At 54.2% G+C, this 22,597-nt stretch overlaps 1 protein-coding gene across 2 annotated transcripts in view; it reads left to right on the top strand.

Moving 5' to 3' along the window:
- GRIK3 (glutamate ionotropic receptor kainate type subunit 3) overlaps nucleotides 1–19,456 on the top strand; it is a 207,548-nt gene extending 188,092 nt beyond the window's left edge. The window contains exons 13-16 of one of the 2 annotated variants that reach the window (XM_079100875.1): nucleotides 914–1,131; nucleotides 10,018–10,240; nucleotides 10,600–10,850; nucleotides 13,343–19,456. In XM_079100875.1, coding sequence (XP_078957001.1) covers nucleotides 914–1,131; nucleotides 10,018–10,240; nucleotides 10,600–10,850; nucleotides 13,343–13,537 — 887 coding nt within the window. In that variant the 3' untranslated portion in view covers nucleotides 13,538–19,456. Of the gene's footprint in view, nucleotides 1–913; nucleotides 1,132–10,017; nucleotides 10,241–10,599; nucleotides 10,851–11,047; nucleotides 13,307–13,342 lie in introns of those variants that run through there. The other variant, XM_079100876.1, reaches the window with a different exon arrangement.
- The last annotated feature ends 3,141 nt before the right edge of the window (nucleotides 19,457–22,597 follow it).

The raw sequence follows: 22,597 nt of genomic DNA, 5'->3' as shown, positions 1-22,597 counted from the left end.
GTTTTGATTAGAAGGGAGAAAAATAGTTATGTATTTGAAAAACTCTCCCTTGAGTGATTTCTTTGAGAAAAAAAAAAAAATCATCCATATCAAAGCAGACTCTTTTCAGATTGCAGGTCCAAATATTCTGGAAAGTTCAGGAGTCACTTGCTATTTAAATCTCTTGAAAGCCGCCTAGTTAATTACTTCAGTTAGAAGGTTTCATCTGAATTGTGCTCCACACCCAAGGTCAGGGAGGAAGAGTGATATATTTCAGCAAAGAGCTTCCAGAAATGTTGATTTTTCTCTTCCTGCCAAGCGCCGCCTAGCAATCTCATATTTGTATACCACTTGTATTGGCGACGCAATTTCTCCTCAAATTATATCATTGCAGATCGCAGGATTTCTGCGAGGCTGGGACAGAGGAAGGACGATCCTTCACGCATTGCAGGGTCCCTGAAAGGGGAAGTGTCTGACATAAGATCACACAGAGAGTTGGAAACAGGATCCACTCAGGGGCCCAGAGGTTCTGACCCTCGTGTGTTCCTGCCCTGAGACCCCAGGAGTGGTTCACGGATGGGCCTCTGAGGGGCTGAGAAGCCTGTAAACTGTTGGGTCTGTGTGTTGTTTGATTTGAGAGCAGTGGCTCTTAAATGTGAGCCTGGGTCAGAACCATCTGGAGGGCTGATCAGATTGCTCATCCTGTGCTGCCCCCTGATTCAGCAGGTCCTGGGGTGGAGCCTGGGAATTCACATTTCTAGAAAGTTCCTAGGTGATACTGATGACCACACTTCTGAGAACCTCCCATCTAGGGAGAGGGTTTGGGCTTTTACGAGCGTGTTGGGGGCATCCACGACCCCAGGACTTGAGCAGCGGGTTCTCTCATTCAAGTGTCCACCTTGTAAGGCGCCGCCTGCCTCCTGCCTCCTCCCAGGGTCTGAACTGATGCCCAAAGCTCTGTCCACACGCATCATCGGGGGCATCTGGTGGTTCTTCACGCTCATCATCATCTCCTCCTACACGGCCAACCTGGCCGCCTTTCTGACCGTGGAGCGCATGGAATCGCCCATCGACTCTGCCGACGACCTGGCCAAGCAAACCAAGATCGAGTACGGGGCTGTCAAGGATGGGGCCACCATGACCTTCTTCAAGGTGAGGGTCTCTCCTTCCCATTGCAGCACAATGAACTGGCCCCTCCCCTGGCCCTGTGCTGAGCAGAAGGGGAGTGGGAGGAAGGGGTCTCTGTCCTTCCCTCCCTGCTGGAGCCGAAGGGCCAGAAAACCTCAGGGCTCAGACCCTCCCTGTTTAGGGCAGTTGATTTGGGGAACTATGGTAATATGAGTCATGTAGTTTGGTTACAGCACAAATTCTAGAAGTTTCTGTACCTGCAACAAAGAGTGTGAAGAGGACAGGTAGAGAAAAGGAACGAGTGAAGCGGGAGGAGAAGAGTGATCAGACACCCAGCCCCTAGGGCTGATGGGCACCCTGCACTTGGTGTGAGGCCTTAGTGCCATCCATGTCCAAGAGGCTAGCTTGGGCTTGGTGGTGAGCGCCCTACCACTGAGAGGGAAGCAGGGCATGTCCTGGAGGAAAGGGAGGGACTTCACACTTGAACAAGTGTTTACAGAATCGGCATGTGGCACTCTTGGAATGCTGGTGACCCCCCCTGCCCACGTGACTTCTCTCATGAGTGCATCTGATGGTGATTTCGTTGCTCTTCCTGCTTTGGAAGGGATGACTCACTTCCCCAGTGTTTTTCTACCTTCTACCAGTATAACTCATATTGGTGGAGGAGACCTGAGACTCTTCTACCTGCCCTTCAAAAACCAGTAGGGGTCAATGTGCTCCAGAAATTCAAGTAGCGATAACAGCAGCTACGGAGCTGCAGTGTGCCAGGCGTGGTGCTCAGTGCTCAGCTTCATTTTACCTTCAGGACAGTCTGTGAGGTGGGCGCTGTCATTATTTCCATTTTACATATGTGGGGACTGAGACTCAGAGCGATTAAGTGACTCATCTAAGGACTCACAACTGGAGGAGCCAAATGCTGAGCCAGTTCTGCCTTCCTCCATGGTCTGTGTTCTAAGCATTCAAATACCCACCAGTACCGCAGTACCAGCCCAGCCCTCAGAGCATCTGACTCAGGAGGCCCGGAAGGGAGTCAAGAATGAGTAATTAAAAAAAAAATAAAAAATGTTGTGTGTGTGGTGCTGGGGATCAGACCCAGGTCCTCGCACGCACTAGGCAAGCACTCTACTGCTGAGCCGCATCCCCAGCCCCAAGCATGACGCTGGTGGGGCCCATTTAGGCCCACACTTTGAGAACCACTATTCCAATTATGACTTAGAAATGATCAGGATTTTGGAACTCTGTTGCTGCAGGTTCGTTGATTCATCTATTAACTGCTCTCAGTCCTCCTGGAAACCTGGGACATTTCCCTTTCCTCTGGACCCTGGATCCCCACCCTCTAGCCCTCCCTTGCCTCTTCCTACTTCACGTCTCCAAAAGATAGATGGAGTCCCCAGAGGAGCCTGGGTGAAGAGTTAGGGCAGGAAGGCCCCTAGCACTGACTCCCACCCCGCCTCCCTGAGGCCCCTCCCCGGTGTCAGAAGGAGCTCTTGGGAAAGAGAAAGGAGGAGGGGAAGGCTCCCCTCCTGCATGCTGCCGCGGCCGCCAGCACGCTGCGAACCCGCTGCCTAAGAGGTCACGGCCAGGTGTGCAGAGTGAGAGCAAGTCAGACACAGTAGGAGCCTGTGGGGCTGTGTCCATGAGTGTGGATGCGGGGTGATCGTGTGCAGACCGTGTGTGGCTGCGTATGTGCACGTAGCAGCAGGGAGTCCACACCAGCCTGTATTTGTGTCCTCAGCATGCACACGTGTACTCACGCACAGGAGTGTGCCTCTGTGGGGCGTATATCTGGGCTTGGGCACGAGCGTTTGCATCTCTGTGTATTGGTGAGCACATATGAGATGCATCCCTGTGATCTGGGCACATGGACTTGTGCCTCTGAGTGTACACAAGTGCCTGCCAGAACGTCTGCACGTGTATGTGTGCAGAGTAAATGTGCGTTTCACTGTCCCCATGGGGGTGCCTAGATAGGTGTGAAGGAGGCTGCATGTGAAATAGCCTCTGTGTTTGTGTGTATGTGCGTGCGTGTGTGTGCAAGAGCCCGCACATGCATCCGTGTGCATGTGTACCTGCTCGTTTGCGCGTTGTCTGTCCCCGGGCTGCAGCCCAGCCCTTTGACTGTGCCAGAGCCTCCTCATGCATTAGGCATGAGCCTTCTCTAAGCAGGGCTCCCGATCAAAGGGAAGCAGCATAAATAAGCCCTATGCCGGCTCATTGCCGCTGATTGGATGCCCCTGCCTCCCTCCATGCTAAGATGCTCAGATTGGCTTCCCAGAGCCTGGCCCGGCTCCCCACCGAGCCTCTGTCCTCAGCATCAAGCAGCGCCTCCTGCAGCCTGCTCCGCCCTCACCCACCTTCCCTGCAAATGGCACGTGGAGGAGGGGCGTGGGTGCTGACACCCAGCTGGGGCTCTGGGGCTCCAGGGCCTGTGCTCTCAGGGCCCATCGGCCAGAAACAGCAACTGCGCTTCCCCTTCAGAACCGGTGCCACTTTCATGCTCTCACGGTGGCCAGTGAATCCCTGCCCGTGTCTGGTCACGTTGCCTCCCACGTTCTGGGGATGCTCCTCTTACCCAGGCTGCCTTTCCCTGGCAGTAGCAGCGGTGGGACTGTCATGGAGGCGGGAGGAGCCTGAATGTGGATGCATGAACCTCGGCACCCAGGATGAGCTGGGAGCACAGCACCCCTGCCCAGAGGTATCTGGACAAGCCTACTTCCTCCCCACGCCTCTGCCCTCCAGAGTTGAACCTCCCAGTCACGCCTCCCCCATCTCCAGCCCAGCCAGGTCACAGAGGTGGAGGCTGCTATGAAAATCAAGGGTGGAATTGAAAGGGGGCAGGATCCCAGAAGAGCCAACGCAGGAGAATCAACCCCGCAGGCCGTCCAAAGCGTAGGGCAGGTCAAGTTCATGTCCACTAGTAGCATGCGCCTGGTGAGCTGCGGACGGTTTTTGAACACCCTTCTCCCCTGGCTGAGAGTGGAACACAAGGCAGAGAACCCTTCCCTCTTCAAAAAGGACCCCAGCAGAAAGCAGGACATCCAGCTGGCAGGGCTGCAGGTCCCTCAGCCCCATCCTGCAGCCTGGGAGAGGCATGCTCGAGGCGGACCCGTCTCTGCGAAGATAGTTTCGCTTGGAGAATTGTCAGGAAGCAGCAGACATCACAAACAGCGTCTCCTATGTTGTCCTCCTCGGTCTTAGAAGATAAAATTAATTAGGAGATGAAAAAGGAGGGCTTTGAAAGCACTGTTTGGCTGTAAAATATGTAGGCAAAATGTAAAGGAGAACGTGGGAGCGAGCGTGATCTCTGCAGGGCGGGCCGGGTGGCTTTGAAGGGAAAAGAAGTGGGGAGACAGCTTCTCAGCAGATCCAGCCCCCTCTGACTGGTGGGGCTGAGGCGCTGAGCAAGGTGGGGGGAGCCACTCCAGAAAGGGCCCTGGGCCCTGGGCCTTGCCAGGCCCTCCACCCTGCACAGCCTCTGTCCTAGCACCTGTCCTGGAGGGCACCTGAGAGGTCACCCCATCCACCCCTGCCTCCAGCTGCGTAGCTGTCTCTTTCCTGAGTTGCAGGTGCTCCCCGCATCTCAGCCTCCAGTTTCTCAGCCCCATCTGCTGGCCTCTCCTGGAGAGGCCAGAAGGACCGTCAATCAGGCAACTTTCAGTATGCTCAGCCTGGCCCCGTCAAGTATCATCAGTTTTAAAGTCAGACAGACCAGGATGTGAGTCTCGGGTCATGTGTGCTGGGTGACCTTGGACCAGTCACTTCAATTCTACAAGCCTCCACTTGCTCACCCTCACAATAGGGACACCAATGCCCACCATGGGGCAATCTGCAATTGGATTCAATTAGCTTCTGGACGCTGGCTATCCCAGGGCCAGGGATGCTTTTGCCCTGAAATCCCCTCCTAAGGCAGATGACCTCACCAGACCTGACCTCCTGAGATTGGTGGAGAACATTGGCTTCTGCTATCACAGGTGGTCACCTTCCTCTGCACAGGACTATGCACTGCAGAAAGAACCCTGAGGTCCTTAGAAAATGGAAGAAATCCAGAGAGATCAGGCAAAGGAGTAGCAACAGGTACAGGGTGAGGTCCAGGGATAGAGAAGTCATTGGAAATGACCAAGTTACTGACGACCTCCCTGGACCTTAGTTTTCTCATCTGTGAACTGGGTATGATAGTCCTCAACCTCATCAAGTTATTCAGATGATTAAACGGGGTCATCCATGTAAACATGAACAGTACCTGGCGCAAAGTAGACACACAGTACATGTTAACTGTTTCCATTTATTGTTGCAAATTGGTGACACGGAGGCCTGATCAGCACGGTCATGATTTGGGGGCCACACTTGGCTTGTTTTTTTTATAGATATCTCCTTAGGTTAATTGTCAAGGTTTTAAAATTTGGAGTCTTCTACATTCAAAAAAAAAATTTACCTGCCCAGCTTCTTGAAAATAGAAAAGATCCAGCAGTATTGAACTGACTGTCCTGCAGGGGGACAATTTTCAGAGCTCAGAAATAGAGTCTGTCTCCAATTATCAGAACCCCACCCAGCCTTTGTGAGCGATTTCCGGTGCCTGGCCTGACCCCATTGGCATTAGGTTTTTTGTCCCTAAGGCTTTTAAGTGGTTCTAAATCCTATCGCTACGCTGCACTATGGAGATCATAGTATCCCCTACTTCTAAATGGGGAAACTGAGCCTTAGAGAGAATTAAGGAGTCTTTAAAAAAACAATGATGCCAGCCACCCCTGGAGACTTAGGGGCCAGGCTCCTGTGTCAATAAAAGCACTTTGGTGCCTTTTCTTGCTGAATGTTTACGCCAGGCAGTAGGTGTTCTTAAAACCCCCTTTTACAGATGAGATAAGAGGCTCAGAGATGTGACATCACTTGCCTGTGGTACCAGAAGGAGCTGGCATTTGAACCCAGGTTGATATGACACCGGAGACCATGCAGTGACCCCTCCCTCTATGCACACGTCCCCCCTGCCACCCTCACTTCTGGGCTCCCTGGGCAGCGCCCAGTTACGAGCCTTCACAGCGAGCCTCAGGGACATGCATGGACATCAGGGAATGTTGCTGGCACAGAGGGTCAGTCTATCTATTCTCACTGGGGGGTTCAGGCCAGTGGAAAGAGGCAGGAAATTCAGAGAGGCCTCCTAGTCCCCATGGACCAGAGAAGTGATGAACTGCTCGAGGACATGGATCTGATAAGGCCAAAGACTCCAAATCCCGGAATAAGAAAGCCAATTAATCTGGGGAAAGGTCTCCTTTCCGGTATGGAAAGCACCCAATGTCTTGCATGGAATCACATTGCTGCTGTCTCTCTGCACATATTCTCTGGGATTCAGCTCCCTTCGAAATTAATATATATATTTATGTATGTATATATAGGCCTATATATGTTCTCTTGTACAGAAATGTTAAATTCTCAAGATTAAGTATCTTCAGCTGGGGAAAATCAATTTACTTCTTTGAGGAGGCTGGAATTGAAAAGTCGTGAGCCTGAAACTTACTTTCTTGCCAATTTTCCTGATAAAAAAAGTATCTCCGTCCTGGCAGATGGCCCTGTATTGGCTGCTCTGAATGATTCCATTAATCGATTTGGGTGACTGGTCCTGAAGTAAACCTCATTAAGGTTCCCACCAAAGCCAGGACAGGCAGGATGACGCAGGACCTTCAGGTGTGTGGGACTCTGTTCTCTGGGGGCGTGACGATAGCTCAGGCCAGTGCTGGGAACTCGGGGCTCGGGGCTCAGGCCTGAAGGAGGGTAAAGAGGCCTGAGTTTCCAGAAGGAGCCCTGACATGGCCTTGCCCTGCCTCAAAGTGCCAGAAAGGGCTTTTCAGAGTTGTGCCCCAGAACCACAGAATTGCTCAGAGGCAGAACTTAAGGGGAAGCAGAGACGTGAGCAGATGTCGTTGAGAATGGGGGCCCCAGGATGTGGGCAAGGACAGCGAGAAGCCACCCCAGGGAAGATTTCGGTCCATCTGCCTAAAGGCAATGGGGGCAGTGAGTTTGGACCCTGGAGTGGGAGGGAGTCGCCCCTTGAAGCCCGTGTCACAGCCAGCTTCTGCCTGGGTGTCACCTCCTGTCTTAACTGGCCCGTGCTCTTTGGTGTCTCTCCCATCTCCCTCACTCAGTTCCTTTACCCACCGGGGGCTTTTCTGTGTCTGTCCTCCAGCACCATCTGCCTCAGCACTCCCTCCAGCCCCCGAATGAAATCCCTGTCCCCTACGTGGTGCTGCGTCGCTAGGGAAAGTGTGTTTGGGTGCCAGGCAGGCCCACGCATAGGAGGAACGGGTGACGGTAAGGGGTGGGTTGGGGAGGTTTGGAGAAAGGAGCTGTTCTGATCCCATTCTGAGACAGAAGGGGCAGGTGGGCTCCCTGAAGGGTTCCTTGGTTACTCTGGCCAAGACTTGAGAGCTATGGATGACCAGCTGCCTGGAAGAGCGAGTGGGTGAGATGGGTGCAAAGGAGAAAGGGACCGATCAGTGGATGACCTGGGGGCGGGGGAGGGTGAGAATCTGGTAATGTGGAGATAGTTGAACTTGGATAATTTGATTATAAGAATAATGGGAATTAATTGTTTTCTGAAAAGCAACTATTTTGGGAACAGAAGAAGCTCATGGGAATGTGTAGGTGACAGAGTGTATTAGTTATCTACTGCTGTGTAACAAATAACCCCCAAGCTTAGTGTCTTCAAATAGCATCTGGCCTCTCCATTTGTGGCTCAGGAATCCAGCCCAGCTCAGCTGAGCACTCTGGCTTGAGCCTCTCCTAAGGCTGCAGGCCAGTGTTGGCCAGCGCTGTGGTCATTTCAGGGCATGGCTTCTAGGCTCACATGGTTGCTGGCAGGACTCAGTTCCTCCCAGGTTGTTGACCTGAGGGCTTCGGTTCTTCTCTGGCCATTGATCAGGGGCCCCCTTCTGTCCCTTGCCATGGGGACCTCTCCATAAGGCAACTCATGACCTGACAGTGTTTCCATCAGGGAAGAGAGAGCACAAGCCAGATGAAGTCACAGTCTCCTCTAATGTATCTTAGAAGTGACACTGGTGGGGGGGGGGGGAGTTAAAAGTCAGCCAGGAAGTCCAGCCCACACTCAAGTGGAGTCTGACTACCAGGAAATGGGGATCATTAGGAGCCATTTCAAAGCTTCCTACCACAGGAGAAGCTGAGGAGCAAGCCTGCAGAGAAAGGACCAGAGGGGGCCCAAGAAGCTGGCAGCAGGAGAATCTGCATATCTGAAATTATCTAGAAAATAAGCAACATCTGGGATGTCAGAAGATCTGGAAGGAGGAGCATCTTGAAGGGAAGAGGAGCTGGTGGGGGAGACTTGGGGAGGAGCTGCAGCGGAAGAGTAGCTGGGAAGGTGGGCAGCTGCCTGGGAGATGGTGGCAGAGGGGGAGAGAGACTGCAGCCACTGAGGGGCAGGAAGAGTGGCAGGAGGGGAGGCAGGGCTCAGGCGGGGCTGGAGCAGCCCAGGGAGACGGGACCAGGCATCTGAGCCCTTCATGCCTTTGACTCTGGGGCAGGTGAATTTGTAGGCAGGGGAGTGTCTGCTTGTCTGTAAAGGTGCCCGATCCCCTGTGCCCAAGGCAGGTATTGCTGGCACTCAACTGAGCCCATCTCAGAGGGCATGCCAAGGGGCCCTGCCTGCTGCTCCAAGGCTCCCTCCTGTCCTCACTGCCTCCTCACCCAGGGCTGCTGGGGTCTCCAGGAACCGATTTCTAGGGGCCGTTCCTTGCCAGTAGGAAGACAGGAAGTTCACTTTCCTCCCAGACTCCTCACCCGCTCCTGGAGATTCAGCTTTTTCCCCAGCCACTGCCCATCCCCCAGTCCCGTGCCAGCCTGTGCCAGTGCCCATGCTGTCACGCACACCAGAGCCGGGCTGGGCGCCAGTCAGACAGGCTGACGTCACAGAAAGCCACAGCGGACTTGGGAACAGCCACTACATGGGGACTGCAGAGCCACCTGCTCCCCTGGGAGCCCCCTGGGGCAGAGCTGATCCCTACTGGGGGCAGGCGTCTGGCAGGTACTGAGTTCCCAGGCACCTTCATGAACACCACGCTCCCAGGTCTGCCCAGTCCCCCAGGCAGCCAGAGCCGCTCAGCCCTGGTCCTCTCTCCTGGCCCTGGCGACCTCTTGAGTCTCCCCAGGGCAGGTGCCACAGTGCACCCACCACACCTGGGCTCAGGGCTAGTTGGTGGCTCTGCCCCTGCGACAGCATTCAGCCAGCCCAGGGGTGGCAGACCACCTGCCCTGACTGCCCACCTTGCTCCTCCGTGATCCCCACCCTGCAGCTCACTGTACTCAAGAAGAGGCTGGAACCCGGGCTTCAGTCAAAGCCTTCCCCCGAGACTGTCTCCCACATCCTGCCCTCACAGTGGGTCCCGGGAGGCATGTTGTTCAGTGGTGAGGAGCATGGACTTGGGCCCCAGAGGAACTGGATTTGCAGCCTGGCTCTGCCGTTTGGTATCTGGGTACCTTCAGACAAGTTTCTAGGCCACACCTCAACTCCCTACCTGTAAATGGAGCCGACAATAGGACCTGCCTCCTGTGAGCGGCGAGGACGGATGAGTCCATGCAGGAAGGCACTTAGAGATAGGTGGTGCACATGCTAATGGTTTAATTAATGTTAGAGAAAAAGTTAATTTTAAAGGTCAGTCTGATGACCACTTGTGCCATAGCAAAGAACCAGGGTTTTCAGGAAGTGGGCGGAGTCTGAACTTCAGCTTCATTACTCCTGAGCCATGTGTTTTGAGACCTTTCCTCCCAGGGCCTCAGTTTCCACATCTGAGCAATGGGTCATGCTTCCTCACTCCAAAGAGTGAAGACGAGAGTTCAGTGACTGCTGAGCAGTGCTCGGTCCCTGGTGGGCTCAGTAACTATGTGTGTGTCCCCCTTTCCCTTGCGGCCCAGAAATCCAAGATCTCCACTTTCGAGAAGATGTGGGCTTTCATGAGCAGCAAGCCCTCTGCTCTGGTGAAGAACAACGAAGAGGGCATCCAGCGGACACTGACGGCAGACTACGCGCTGCTCATGGAGTCCACCACCATCGAATACGTCACCCAGAGGAACTGCAATCTCACCCAGATCGGGGGCCTCATTGACTCCAAGGGCTACGGCATCGGCACGCCCATGGGTGAGCCAGGGGCGTGGGTGGGAGGGTGGCGGAGGAGAGGACGGAAGGTGGGCGGGACCCCGCATCCACTCATGCACACGGTCCCCAGCTCGTACCACCAAACCTAGAAGGGTGGCGTTTCCCTGGCCCAGGAGCAGGACAATCACCAGGAGCCGTGAGAACAAGGATGAACAGAAGGGGGGAGTCAGTTCCCAGAGGCCATGCCTACCTCCCTTCCTCCCACCCTGCTGAGGCAGACCAGCGACGCGGGGCCTTCCGGGGTCCGGCAGGGACAGATATCCAAGGGGGTTACCAGGGATGAACACAGGCCAGGCCGAACAGAGGCCTCTGACAGCTGGAGTCCACCGTCCCCTCCCCAGGCTCGCCGTACCGGGACAAGATCACCATCGCCATCCTGCAGCTGCAGGAGGAGGACAAGCTGCACATCATGAAGGAGAAGTGGTGGCGGGGCAGCGGGTGCCCCGAGGAGGAGAACAAGGAGGCCAGCGCCCTGGGCATCCAGAAGATCGGTGGCATCTTCATCGTCCTGGCCGCCGGGCTGGTCCTGTCTGTGCTGGTGGCCGTAGGGGAGTTCGTGTACAAGCTCCGCAAAACCGCAGAGCGAGAACAGGTGAGCCCTGGCGGGGCGTGGTGGGCGGGCGGTGGGCGGGGCGCGGTGGGGGATGGGCGGGGCACCGCCGCCGCCCCACCCTCCGAGCGTGCAGCTCGCCCCACGCAGCCGCCCTGCAGCCAGGCCCCCAGGATGCCCTGCCAGCTCCACCGCTGTCCAGACCCAACATGTTTCCTATCACCGTTGCTCCACCCCAGGCCAAGCCCCAGCACCTGTGGCCCGGACCCTGCTGCAGACCCTGCTCTGATCTGGCCTTCCAGCCTCCACACGTCCCTGCTGCCCCTGCAAGTCAAGCCAGTGCTCTGTTTAAAACTTCATTTAAACCTTGTCCGTCCCCTGGGTCACACCCTGCAGGGTGATGGTTGAAGCTGGGTTCTGATGGCAAAGGGTTCATTATATTGTTCTCTCTACTTCTGTGTAGACTTGGAAATTTCCATAATCAGAAGTTTAAAAAAATAAAGTTAAGAGGCCTGGACCAAGTGTGCAGACAGCAGAGCGAGGCTCTGCCGGTCTGATTAATTCAAGCATGGTTGGGCAGTGGTTCTGGGTCCCTGCAGCAAATTAGAACCACAGGGAGAGAGTTTTTAAGTGCTAATGCTCTGGCCTCACTCCCAGAGACTCTGTTCTAATTGGCCTGCGGTGGAGCCCGGCCTTGGCATTTTTCAGAAATCCTGCAGGGTGATTTAAACACACACCTGAGTTGAGGCCTCTAGTGGGGGAATCGCCTCTTACCAGAGAGGTTCAAAGGAATCTAGGTTCGGTGTGGCAGGGGACTGCAGTTGGATTACAACTGAAGGGTTGTCCATGTCTGTGTCCATCAAAAATGACACAGCGGCACTTATAGCCAGCAAGCACCAGTCAACAAGGAGGAAGGGAAGACAATCCTGGGTGTTCTGGTTAGCATGGGCCAGGAAAGAGACACCCTCCAGCACCACATTCAGAGAAGTCTGAACGGGGCATTTCCACAAGGCAGCTCCGCAGGATGCTGTCTTTAAAACTGGTCGTAGATTTGACCAGTCAATTTCATTTTATAGAAATGTAGCAATGGAAGTGGTCAGGGATACATGTAGTTTTACTTATAAGGATGTTTGTTAAAGTGTTAGTTATAACATAAAAAAATGTAGACATTATCTAAATGTCCAACAATTGGGAATGACTGGAAGAAAAAAACCAAACTATGGTAAGTGCTTGTTAAGATTGGATTGAGCTCCAATTTCTACCAAAAAGCCTGTGGAACTCAGTCCTGATTTATCTCTCAGACCTCCTCCTTCCCATCCTCCTCCTCTCCCTTACTCTGTTCCATACACCCTGGACTCCTTTTTAGCCCATAACACACAAAGTGTGTGTCTGCCTCAGGGCCTTTCCACATCCTGTTCCACCAGCCTTCCTCCAGCGCATCGTGATATTCTTGACACCATCTGCTCATTCAGCTTACCTCCTCAAGTGACCTTTCCTACCTGTCCCCATTCTCAGCCCTTCTTTATCCCATTTGGGAGATTTGTTATCATAAAAATAGTTATCACTACCTGAAATTGCTCATTTAAGTGTTTATTATCTGTTTATTATCCCATCATCGGACCACAGGTCCCTGAGGGCTGGTATCTTCTCAGTCTTCACTGCTACAGGCCTAACCCCTAGAGCAGTGCACAGGAGTCTCAGTAAATACTTGCACAATGAAGAAAAGCAGGTCAAAAGGGATGACATTTTGCATTTCGTAGTAAGGAAGGCCAGGCTGGGCGAGGTCACAGCTGGTAAGAGGCCAGGCCAGCATTCAAAGGCCGGTCTCCATTTCCCTGTGCCCCATGACCGTTAGGCAGGCGGTCCTGGCGCCCTGGCTTCACTGGTAAGTTGAGGCCCCACTGCCTTCGACGCAAGCGCCAGGACAACCCCTGGTGGTTCGTCTCCTGGAAGCCACACTGGCAGATCCCCATGGCGATGCTGCATGTTTGCCGTCCCCCTTTGGCTGCCTACAGGAACCAGGGCCAAACACTGCCACCCAACAGCCCTGCCGGGAGCTGCCTCCCAGTTGCCCACCATGAGAACACGTGCTGGGCTTCCCAGAGAGGGGGGACAGTGATTCCTCCCCTTGGTTGGAAGCCCAGCCGGGAGAAGGGCCGCCCACACTTTCATCAACTGTTTCCTGCACCCTGAGTCTGGGCCAGGCCTTGTGCTGGGGCTCATGGGAATGAAAATGGCTGGTTTCTGCCCTGAGAGACCAGGCGAGATCAGACAGATAAACCAGAGCTCCTCAAGCTCTAATAGCATGCCAGCCAGAGCTCTGTTTGCTCATCTGTGAAATGGGGATGAGATGATACTACCTGCCCCACATACCTTAGTCCCCAAACAAGACTGGAGGTTTTGTAGACCCCTGTACACACTACCCATCATGTGGAGGCAGAGGTGCGAGACAGATGGGGAGGCTCTGGGTGGAAGGAGGAGCTGGCCAGAGTGGCAAAACCAGGCTCGCTCATGTGCCTCACTTCCTCCCCCAGCGTTCCTTCTGCAGCACTGTGGCCGATGAGATCCGTTTCTCCCTCACCTGCCAGCGTCGGGTCAAGCACAAGCCTCAGCCTCCCATGATGGTCAAGACTGACGCCGTCATCAACATGCACACATTCAATGATCGCCGGCTTCCGGGCAAGGACAGCATGACCTGCAGCACATCCTTAGCCCCTGTGTTCCCCTAGGCTCAGGTGGGGTGGGGACCACAGGCCTGAGGCAAGGCAAAAGAAACCGGAAACTGGAGAGAACATCCCCATCCCCACGCTGGGCTTGGGGACCAGAGCTGCTGCCTGCATGTTGGGCCAGGAACTCTCTGCCCTGACCTACCAGGACACCAGCAGGCCCCCAGGCCAGCTGTGTGGGCTTCCTTCTCCTCCTGTCTCTTCTATGGGTTTCTAAAGCTGCCAGCCAAGATAGCCAAGGCCAAAGGAAGCACATGCCTCTCTCAGGCCAAACTCACCACCCCTCTGCTTTCCTCTAGAGTCAGAAGTATCTGTCATGGCCCCACCGAGGCCACAGAAAATGGGAAATAGATCTTACATTGCCACTCCTTCTGCAAGAGCCCAAGCCTTCTCCGTCTTGACCATGAGACCAGAGATGCAAAACTGGGCACCTTAAGGATCTTATAGTGGAGTTGCCCTTGGGAGCCAAAGCATGGTCATCCCCTACACCTGGGTAAGAGGCAGGCTTCCACCCTTGAGGGCTGTGCACACGGCCCTGATCTTCTGGACTTGGCTTTACCCATGGCAGCCCCTTGACAAAGTCGAAGGCAGAATGGGAAAGAGGAGAGAAGAGAATGCACAGATAGAAGCTGCCATTTTGAATCCGTATGGCTCCCACTGCTCTAAAAGGGGTAGTCACACAAATTCTCCACTTTCTGGCCAGAGAAGAGAAGACCCCATAAATCTCTCACAAAGGATGCCCAAAGACTCATCTGATATTTGAAGCCCAGCAGAGGAACAGTGAGTTCCATGAAAAACCCACAGGCCCCTGAGCCAATGGACCTTACTTTGCTGGTCAGCAAGCTGTTTTCTAAACCCGGTTGGCATTGGGAACCTCCCCCATGCCTAGCCAGTTGAACTTGGCCTCGCTCTCATCCTGAAAGAATAGCCTTGATTGAAGTGAAAGTCAAGTTACCCTTTCTCAAAAGAGGGATCAGTGTCCTACTGAACAGGCTAACTTTGGGGTAGGTGGGAAAAGCCAGAGGGGACCCAAAGAACTCCTAGCCAAACCTAAAGATGCTGCCCAGAAACAGAAAGTTTTCAGGAGCAGGATGGATACTGGCCCCAAGGGCAGGGAGGGAGAAGCTGCCTCCTGGAGAATTAACCAAAGACCCAGCACAGAGACACGGGCCATCCTGGCCCCTTGTCTCTTCTCTGGAGCAGCTGTGGCCTCGCTGGGCTTGGGGGAGAGAGTAGAGTAAGAGTGTCCAGTGCGGCACCAGCGGGAGGTGGACCAGATGACCTGTGGGTTCCAGCTTGCCATAATGGAGACCGTAGAGGCCTGGGACTCTAAGATTCCTGGAGAAGAATGAGGCGTGGAGGGTTAGGCACAAAGTGTCCTTAAAGAGAGCATGATGGGGCCAGCAGGCCTCCATGGCCAAGGGTAGAGGATAATTTCTGGGCAAGGAGAGAGGGCTGGAAGTTCGGGAAAGAGAAACAGGGGACAACAGCCACCTTCTCCCACCTCTGTCCTGGTGCTGCTGGGGAATCCAGGGAGAAGAGCGACCTTTTCCCCTCCAGGACCTTCTCAGTGGGGGTGAAGCATCCTCTCTTGCAAAACGGGAGATCCCGTGGGCACATGTGATCAATCCTGTCTCTCCTCCAGCCTGTGAGCTGGACCCACCAGGTGGGTCCCTGAATCACAGCAGCCTGGCTGACAGTCTGCACTGGAGGAGGGACCCGAGGCCTAGACTGCAGTGGAACCCGGGCACGGGTGATAGGAAAGGCCATGCTGTCTCGAGCTCCGCGGGGCAGGTGTGTGCACAGGTGCAAATGGGTCTTTGTAAGTGTGAGTTTGGGGGTTGAAAGGGAAAGACAGATTTGGACATATAATGTCCAGGGCACACAATAATAGGTGACCCTTTTGGGATCCAGTGTGTGTGTGTGTATGAACATGAGTGAACTGGGGACTAGAGAGATATATCTGGACCAGCAGTAGAGCCCCATCTATGTAAAACCAGGAGAAGCCATGTCGTTACGGGGTTCTGGCGAGGACACAAGTATGCATACATGAGCAGTGTGTTGGCGTGTGCCCGTGTGTGTGTGTGTGTGTGTGTGTGTGTGTGTGTGTGTGTGCATTCATGCACTGAAAGGCAGAGGATGGAAAGCAGGGTGAGGCCTGAAGCATAGCCAAATGCGTGTCAAAGGAGAAGCCATGTCATCGAGGGGTCCACCTGTGGCAAGCGTGGGCATGGGTGGGCCAGCATGCCCAGCAGCATGCAGGAGGTGGGTCCAGCTAGACTGTCATACAGCGTGGGTCCATGCACAAGGTGTATGAGGACTGTGTGGAACTAGAGCTTATGACTGCATGTGTGAGCATGCTCGTGCCCACATCTTATGGACACACGTGCGTGTTCCAGCTCACAGCAGGAGCAGAGACAGACAATCAACCAGGAAGGTGGGACATCAGGGTCTGTTTGCACTCCTGTCATAAAAGGGACTGTGTCACAGATTTGGGGAGGTTGCATGGGTGTGGGCACGGGTGACAGCCCAGTGGGAGGAACCCTGCCGGGGCTCATGGCTGGTGACTCCTTTGCTGTAGGCAGAGAACCCTGTTAGGAAGGAAAACAGCTTCATCTTTGGAATTCCTGAGACCCGGATGCTAATGAAAGCACTTACCAATTTTCTCTCACCGACCACAGTCATTCACCACTATCTGCTTTGTCAGATCCGACTTCACAGCACATGCCACATCCATGCTCATGGCTCATGCATGTGCTTCTGTGTGTGACGCTCTACGTCCGTGTCATGTTCTTCCGAGGCTATGCACATGTGGAGATTATGATAGAAGAAAAGGACATTTTTTATAAAAGGAGTGAAGAATGGTTGATAAACCATTCAACTAGGGCACAATTCATAGGGCAGTCCCCAAAAGGTACTGAAATAGTTTCTAGACTCTTCTGTGGAGGTGGGATGGTGCGCTGCCTGGTCTGGCCCCTCCTAGCCTAGATCCAGAGGTGTGGCTAGTGTTCAGCCCCTGGCTGACGTTCCAGAGTCCAGCCCCATGGGCCAGGCGCAGAAGGTGGCGCTCCTCTGTGAGGTGCGACGGGAGGGCGTGGGAGGGAGGTGTTCCGGGTGAGGGGAATTACCTGTTCTTACAGTCGGAGCTTGTGCTGCCTGTGGGGCGCGGTTGAGCTGGTGCAGAACCACATACAGGCGTGTGTCTGGGGCACACTCGGAGTGGCCGGGGGCGTGAAAGCTGGTACCGGTGGAGCAGAAGGTGGAAGACGCCTGAGCAAGTGCTTAAACATCCCCATCTGTCCACGCACCAGCCCTGAGCAGAAGAGGGCCCACCTCGCCATAGTGTCTACGCCCGTTCATCCACTCACACTGGCCAAACTGAGGAGCGCCCACCCCACTGGGCAACGAGCCCTCCTCTGCTTCTCCCTCCACCTGCTGTGGGCAGATAGGCTCCACTGGCACTGGGGTGGCCGCACTCTGCAAGAGGGAAACTGCCCCCTTGGCCAGTAAGCTGAACTCTGAATCTTTGGGGGATGGAGGACCGCCCCTCCTCAGTCCAGACTCTGCCTCAGCTGGAAGAGCACATCTGGGTACTGCCCCCACAGTCTCACACCAGAAGATGAAAACCCTGGCCCAGGATGTGGGAGGGGTCCAAACAGCTTAACTCCTGGGAAGCAGAGGTCAGACCCAGGCACAGAGTCGCCAAGATCAGTCAGAGGCCCCTCCCCGCCCGCTTTCCAGGGAGAGCCGGGAGCTGCTAGCCTCCTCGCTCAGCACGAAGTTGGCCCCTTTCTGAGTCACCCTGCTGCCTGCAGGAACATTAGGAAACAAGCTCGACTCAGGGCCCACGTCTACAATGGCCTGCATGGATACCCATCTGGAAAGGGCCTGGTGGTGTGAACAGACAGTTGTATGAATTTAATAACATCTGGGACCAGCCAGTCCCACGGACAGATGCAAAAAAAGAAAAAAACAAATGGGCCCAGCTCTGTGAAGGGGTCTGTGGATTAGATACAACTGGAGGTTCCAGGTCAGATGGACACATCTGGAATGGACCCAGACTCTCGCCACAGTGGAAGGGCCCTGCCCTCTGTCCCCATGCTGGTTTGAATCAAGCCCTCATTTCAGTCCTGATTTGCCCTGAAGTTAAACATTTCAGAGCTAAGGTGGTACATGAAGTCACCAAACTGTTTTAGGTAGAAGGTTAATGTTCTGTACAATATATATATATGAATGTAAATATATATATATATAACTGTATGTATATATATATATATATATATGCACAGTGTATATATGCCCATAGCCCATGTGTATACAAGCCTTCCCCGCACGTCTGCAGAGTGTACAGAACCCAGCCGGTGTAGGTGGGGACCAGGTGAGAGACGGGGGCCACAGCAGCAAGTCTGGGTCAGAGGTTTCAGAAAGCCCTTGGGGTGGGACAGGCCCTTCATCCATCACAGAGACTGAAAAAGAGGGTGGAACTGTGTAGGGCTGACAGATGGGCCTGCGTGGGGGAAGGGAGGAGCCACAGGACCTCATGTCATCCAGTAGTCAGATGCAGGACCATGTGGGAAGCAATGTCAGGCACGTACCTGGCTCCTGTGCCCACGTTGCATTCTAGTCCTGAGCAGAAGGGTGGGGAGGGAGGGACCGCACCCCAGGCCCGGGATCCTGCCACCCACAGAGCCACCCTGCAGGTGTCAGGCTCCACCTGTAATAACCCAGGTGGTGGCTGTTCTGGGCAGCAAAGGCCTCAGAGTGCAGCCACCACACCAGGGCGCCCACAGCTCGCAGCTAGCTGAGTGCTTTTTGAAGAGAAGGTCCTGAGGGCATTGCCAGCATGCCACTACAATGTCCCAATGGCCTGGGAGCCACCAATCCTGCTCTCGTTGCCCCTGCCTTTAGAACAGAGGACCTCACTCACATCATTCCCCCAAAGGTGGGAGGAAGCAGCCAGAGGCTCAGAAGAATGCCAGCTAAGAACTTGCTGCCCCCGCACCCCAGACACACTCTCCAGGGCCAGAGGTCAGGGAACGACCAAGGAGCCAGAGAGGTGAAAGGTGAGAGGCCAGGGGCAGCTCCTGTCCTAGCACAGCCTGGTGCCATCTGTCTGCCCTGTCCTCTGCTGTGTCTTCCTCAGAGGGCAATTGGCAGAGGGCCCCAGTAAGCCACAGACCTGCCCCTGCCTTGCTGGATCTCTGTTCTCTGCACTCCAGTTCTTTAGCCCCTTCATGGGTCTGAGCATCTCTGGCCCATGCAGGGGAGGACAGATCTGGAGAAGCTTCGTGTCGTGGTGTGCACAGCCCACCCTCTGCTTCCGCCCCAGGCATCAGGTCTGCACTTAACTCTGGGGCCCTGGCCAAGCGCATCTAAATCCAATCCCCAAGGAGGATCCTGTCCTGGCCCCACAGGGACCAGAGGTTCCAGGGGCCCTCCTGCCACTGTGCTCCGAAACCCCAGCCCACCTCTGCCTGGGCCAAATTCCTGGCTGGGCTTCTGTGATGGGGACCTCAGTTTCCAGCCCATGAACTGAGCCCCAAGACAGCACCATGGGCCTGTGAGAGCCCTGGCCTGTCCTGCCACCCAGACCAGAGTGCCTGGACACCCCCTACTCCCATTCAACATAGTTCCCACACACTGGTCTCTGGGCCATTCAGGGGATGCCCTTTGTGGACATGCAGAATTTCTATGAATATAGTTTTTTGTAAACATTTTGTAACAATTTGGGTTTCATAGTAACTGTGTTACTTGCCAATCATTCTAGGCTGATGTAAATAAATTTCCAAACAAATCTGATTATTTTCCTTTTTAAGACACTGTGATATATCAAAGTGCACAGTTTGCTGTATGAAGTAATATGGTTTTAAATTTTAAATAAAGAAATGTTTCTAGAAAACAGGGCCCCCTTGAGATGTGTTTTCTGTTTCTCATCTCTCCTTAGAACCAGAGGGTGCTGGGCAGTTCACTTTGGCTTTCTCCGCTCTGGGATGACAATGACATGGTCAGAAGGTCCTGGTGCTGAGGAGGTGGGCATCTGTAGCCCAGGCTTCCTGTTCTGTTTCAGCTATGGGGACTGGAGTGTCTGTCCTTGAGACTATTTGGCCTCTGTCTTCTCTCTTGGGCACATCCCTCCTCAACTCATCATCCTCAAAGCTCCACTGTGAATTGCCCTGTCCTTAAGTGACCCTGTCTCTTTTGTCACAGTTGGTGAGGTCTAGTGGACGTCTCATCCAAGCTTGGCTGGTCAGAGGTCTTGCTAGAGCTTTTTCAAACTGGAAATCAGAAAGCTCTAAGTCAGTCACTCTTTGGAGATGGAAACTGTCTGTATCAGTCAGAGCTCAGTGTGGGAGATTGTAAGCAGGAAGAATTGAATACAGGGGTTTGCCACTTGAAGGCAAGGGATAGGAGCCAGGCCAGCCTGGGCCCCGGGAGCAGCTCCCAGGACAACATGGAACTGATCCACCAGGGAAGTGACGTGAGAGTTGAGGGAGAGGCACACTCACTCCAGAGCTGCGATCCAGGGTTCTAGAAATCTGGATCAAGAAGCTACTGGCATCAAGACCCTGTCTTAATTGCTTCTCATCATCCAGCAAAGCTGGAGAAGGATAGTGGGATGCTGCTGCTGGAAAACCTCATATTCCCATAACAAGCAGCCCAAAAGGGAGAAGGAAGATGGCCCATGTCACCTCTGCCTCCAAATCTCATTCAGATGGGTCCAACTGGTAGGAACTGACTTCCATCCAGAAACCTCCATGCCATCCTATGACATCATCAAAAAATAACTGGTGTTTATTGCGTGTCCCCGTAAGGCAGGCACTGTGCTAAGCTCTTCGCACATGGTATCTCTTTGCATTCTCTCCTCAGATGCTGGCAAAGCTCAGACCCTCACCTTACATGACCTTTCACTCCCAATGTCCAGGACCATTGGCATAGGCTCTGTGTCCCAGTTATAATCCCAGGACAGTGGCTATTAGATCAGCTGGGGACATGTGGTCACTTGAGGTCCAATCCACTGTGGTCAGAGGGAGAGGAAAGTCACATAATACAGTGATGTACTCTTGCTACTCCTTCCCCAAGGAAGAACAAGCAGCCCCATCACCAAGTGCTCAGTACCAGCAAGCACTGTGTCCAGCACTGTGCCCCCATCACCATGGCCTGCATGCAGGGGTAGGCTGGGCTGCAACTGTCCTGGCTGGGCCCCAGCTGCTGTGAGCCTGGCCATGTTTGCCTTGGCCTCTCCTGGCCCTGTGTGCACTTCCCGTCTCAGGAACCAGGACATACATTGACTTCTAGTTCTGCTGCACGGGGCCTCCAGGGATGGAACATTCTAGAAGGTTCCTCAGTCAGGGATCCCTGTGGCAAGGAACAGAAACCCACTCAAGCTCCCTGGAGGAAAAAAGGACTTTATTGTAGAGCATCTGTGAAGCAGTTCAGCCCCCCCTCCCTCCCCTGATCCCCTTTTCCTTGCTGGGAGATGGCTGCCCCCATCTTGGTTCAGATCCCTCCAGTTCCAGAGCCCAATGGCGACCACATAAAGTGAAAATGTCCCCAATCCAATCATCTGCCCTCCCCTGTCACAGACAGCTGGGTGGAGAAGTGCTCGCAGAGAGGCTGAGTCTGTGCCCTGGCTGACTCCTCAAACTCCACCCGACCCGCGGAGAATGCTGTTCCCATGAAGGGCTAGGCTCGGTCCTTCTGGGATGGCCTGAGAGTGCATTTCCCACACACTTGCAGGGACTGGGGGCTGCAGGACCACCACCAGCATGGCGAGCCTCTGCCCTCCTGCTCCCAGCTCCAGAGGCACAGGCCCCTCACTCCATCAGGAGCAGCTACTCTTGTTTCGTGTCTTCTTGAAGTTTCAGAATGGGGAGACTAAGACCCTCCTCAGAAGGCTGTTGCCGGGATTCCATGACAGTGTACATGCCTGGAACCGTCCAGCTCAGCCAACGCTAGCTCTGACCATGGGGGGAAAGCAAAGAAGGACTGGACCCCTCGATAGCCAAGGGCCAGACGAGTTCTGACAAAGAAATCTGAATGAAGGCAGCTCGAGACCCAGCTTTGAGGTTCAAAATTCTGAGTCCTAGTCTAAGACATAAAACTTCTGGAAGCTTCCACTACCTCCCAAATGAGACCAGAGACTCCACAGGTGGGAGAAGGGAGCCTGGGAAGGACCACTAGCCAGAAATGGAGTCACCTCAGAGAGACCCCAGCTCCTGCCTGGATATGTCGTTTCAATTGCCAGCCTGGGAGAGCCCTGGGGAGGGGACCAGCAGTCTCCCCTTGCATGAACTCAGCACTGGGCCCAGGAGATGTGTCTCCTGAGAGATTCTGCTCAGTGCCTCCTTCATGACACCTTCCTTGGCAGCCAGTGACACCCTGGCCGTTTTGCATGAGTGACAACCCATCTATACCCTGAGGATGTGCTCAGTATCTCTCCTTGCCCTGGGTGGCTGTTTAAAAGAATTATTCAATGATACTTGTTAAAACACTATAAGGAAGACTATTCAGAACTATTGCCGTAGCCGTAGGGACCATTGCCGTAGGGTCTTGCCATGTGGTCAACCCTACATGGCTGCGTGGGAATTCATAGCTAAGAGCAGATGGTCGTGGGGGTCAGTGAATGGCAAGTGATAAGAGGGTGCATCAGGGCTAAGGGGGATTCTGGCCAAACTGACCTCGCCGACTTTCACTGAAGACCCACCAGGGTGATCAAGCAGCTCCTAGGTGATGGTGGAGGACGGGGGACCCGGTCAGACATTCACGATGATCGGGCATCGAGGGTGGGGTCCTTGCTAAACTGACTTAGCAGGATTCTTTGCTAAAACTGACTTTTTACAAGGAAACTGCTGAGCTAGGAGAAGTTTCAGAAGCCTGATGACAGTTGAGCCCAGCAAAGACCCTTTGCCACGGCCAGCGCCCTCTTGCAATGGATCAGGGAATCAGGGCTCCATCCAGAACTCTCAGAGGGACAGTGGTGGGAAAGGCAGCAAGGACCACCCGCTCTGAGCCAAGTATGGCTAGGCCAGCAACCCCCTCTGAGAGGGAGAGACAGCCATTATT

This window comes from Sciurus vulgaris, assembly GCF_902686455.1.
Source record: "Sciurus vulgaris genome assembly, chromosome: 1".
In the NCBI taxonomy this organism is placed as follows: Eukaryota; Metazoa; Chordata; class Mammalia; order Rodentia; family Sciuridae; genus Sciurus; species Sciurus vulgaris.
The sequence above is the reverse complement of the archived record's forward strand: the minus strand, read 5'-3'. Positions and strand labels throughout refer to the sequence as shown.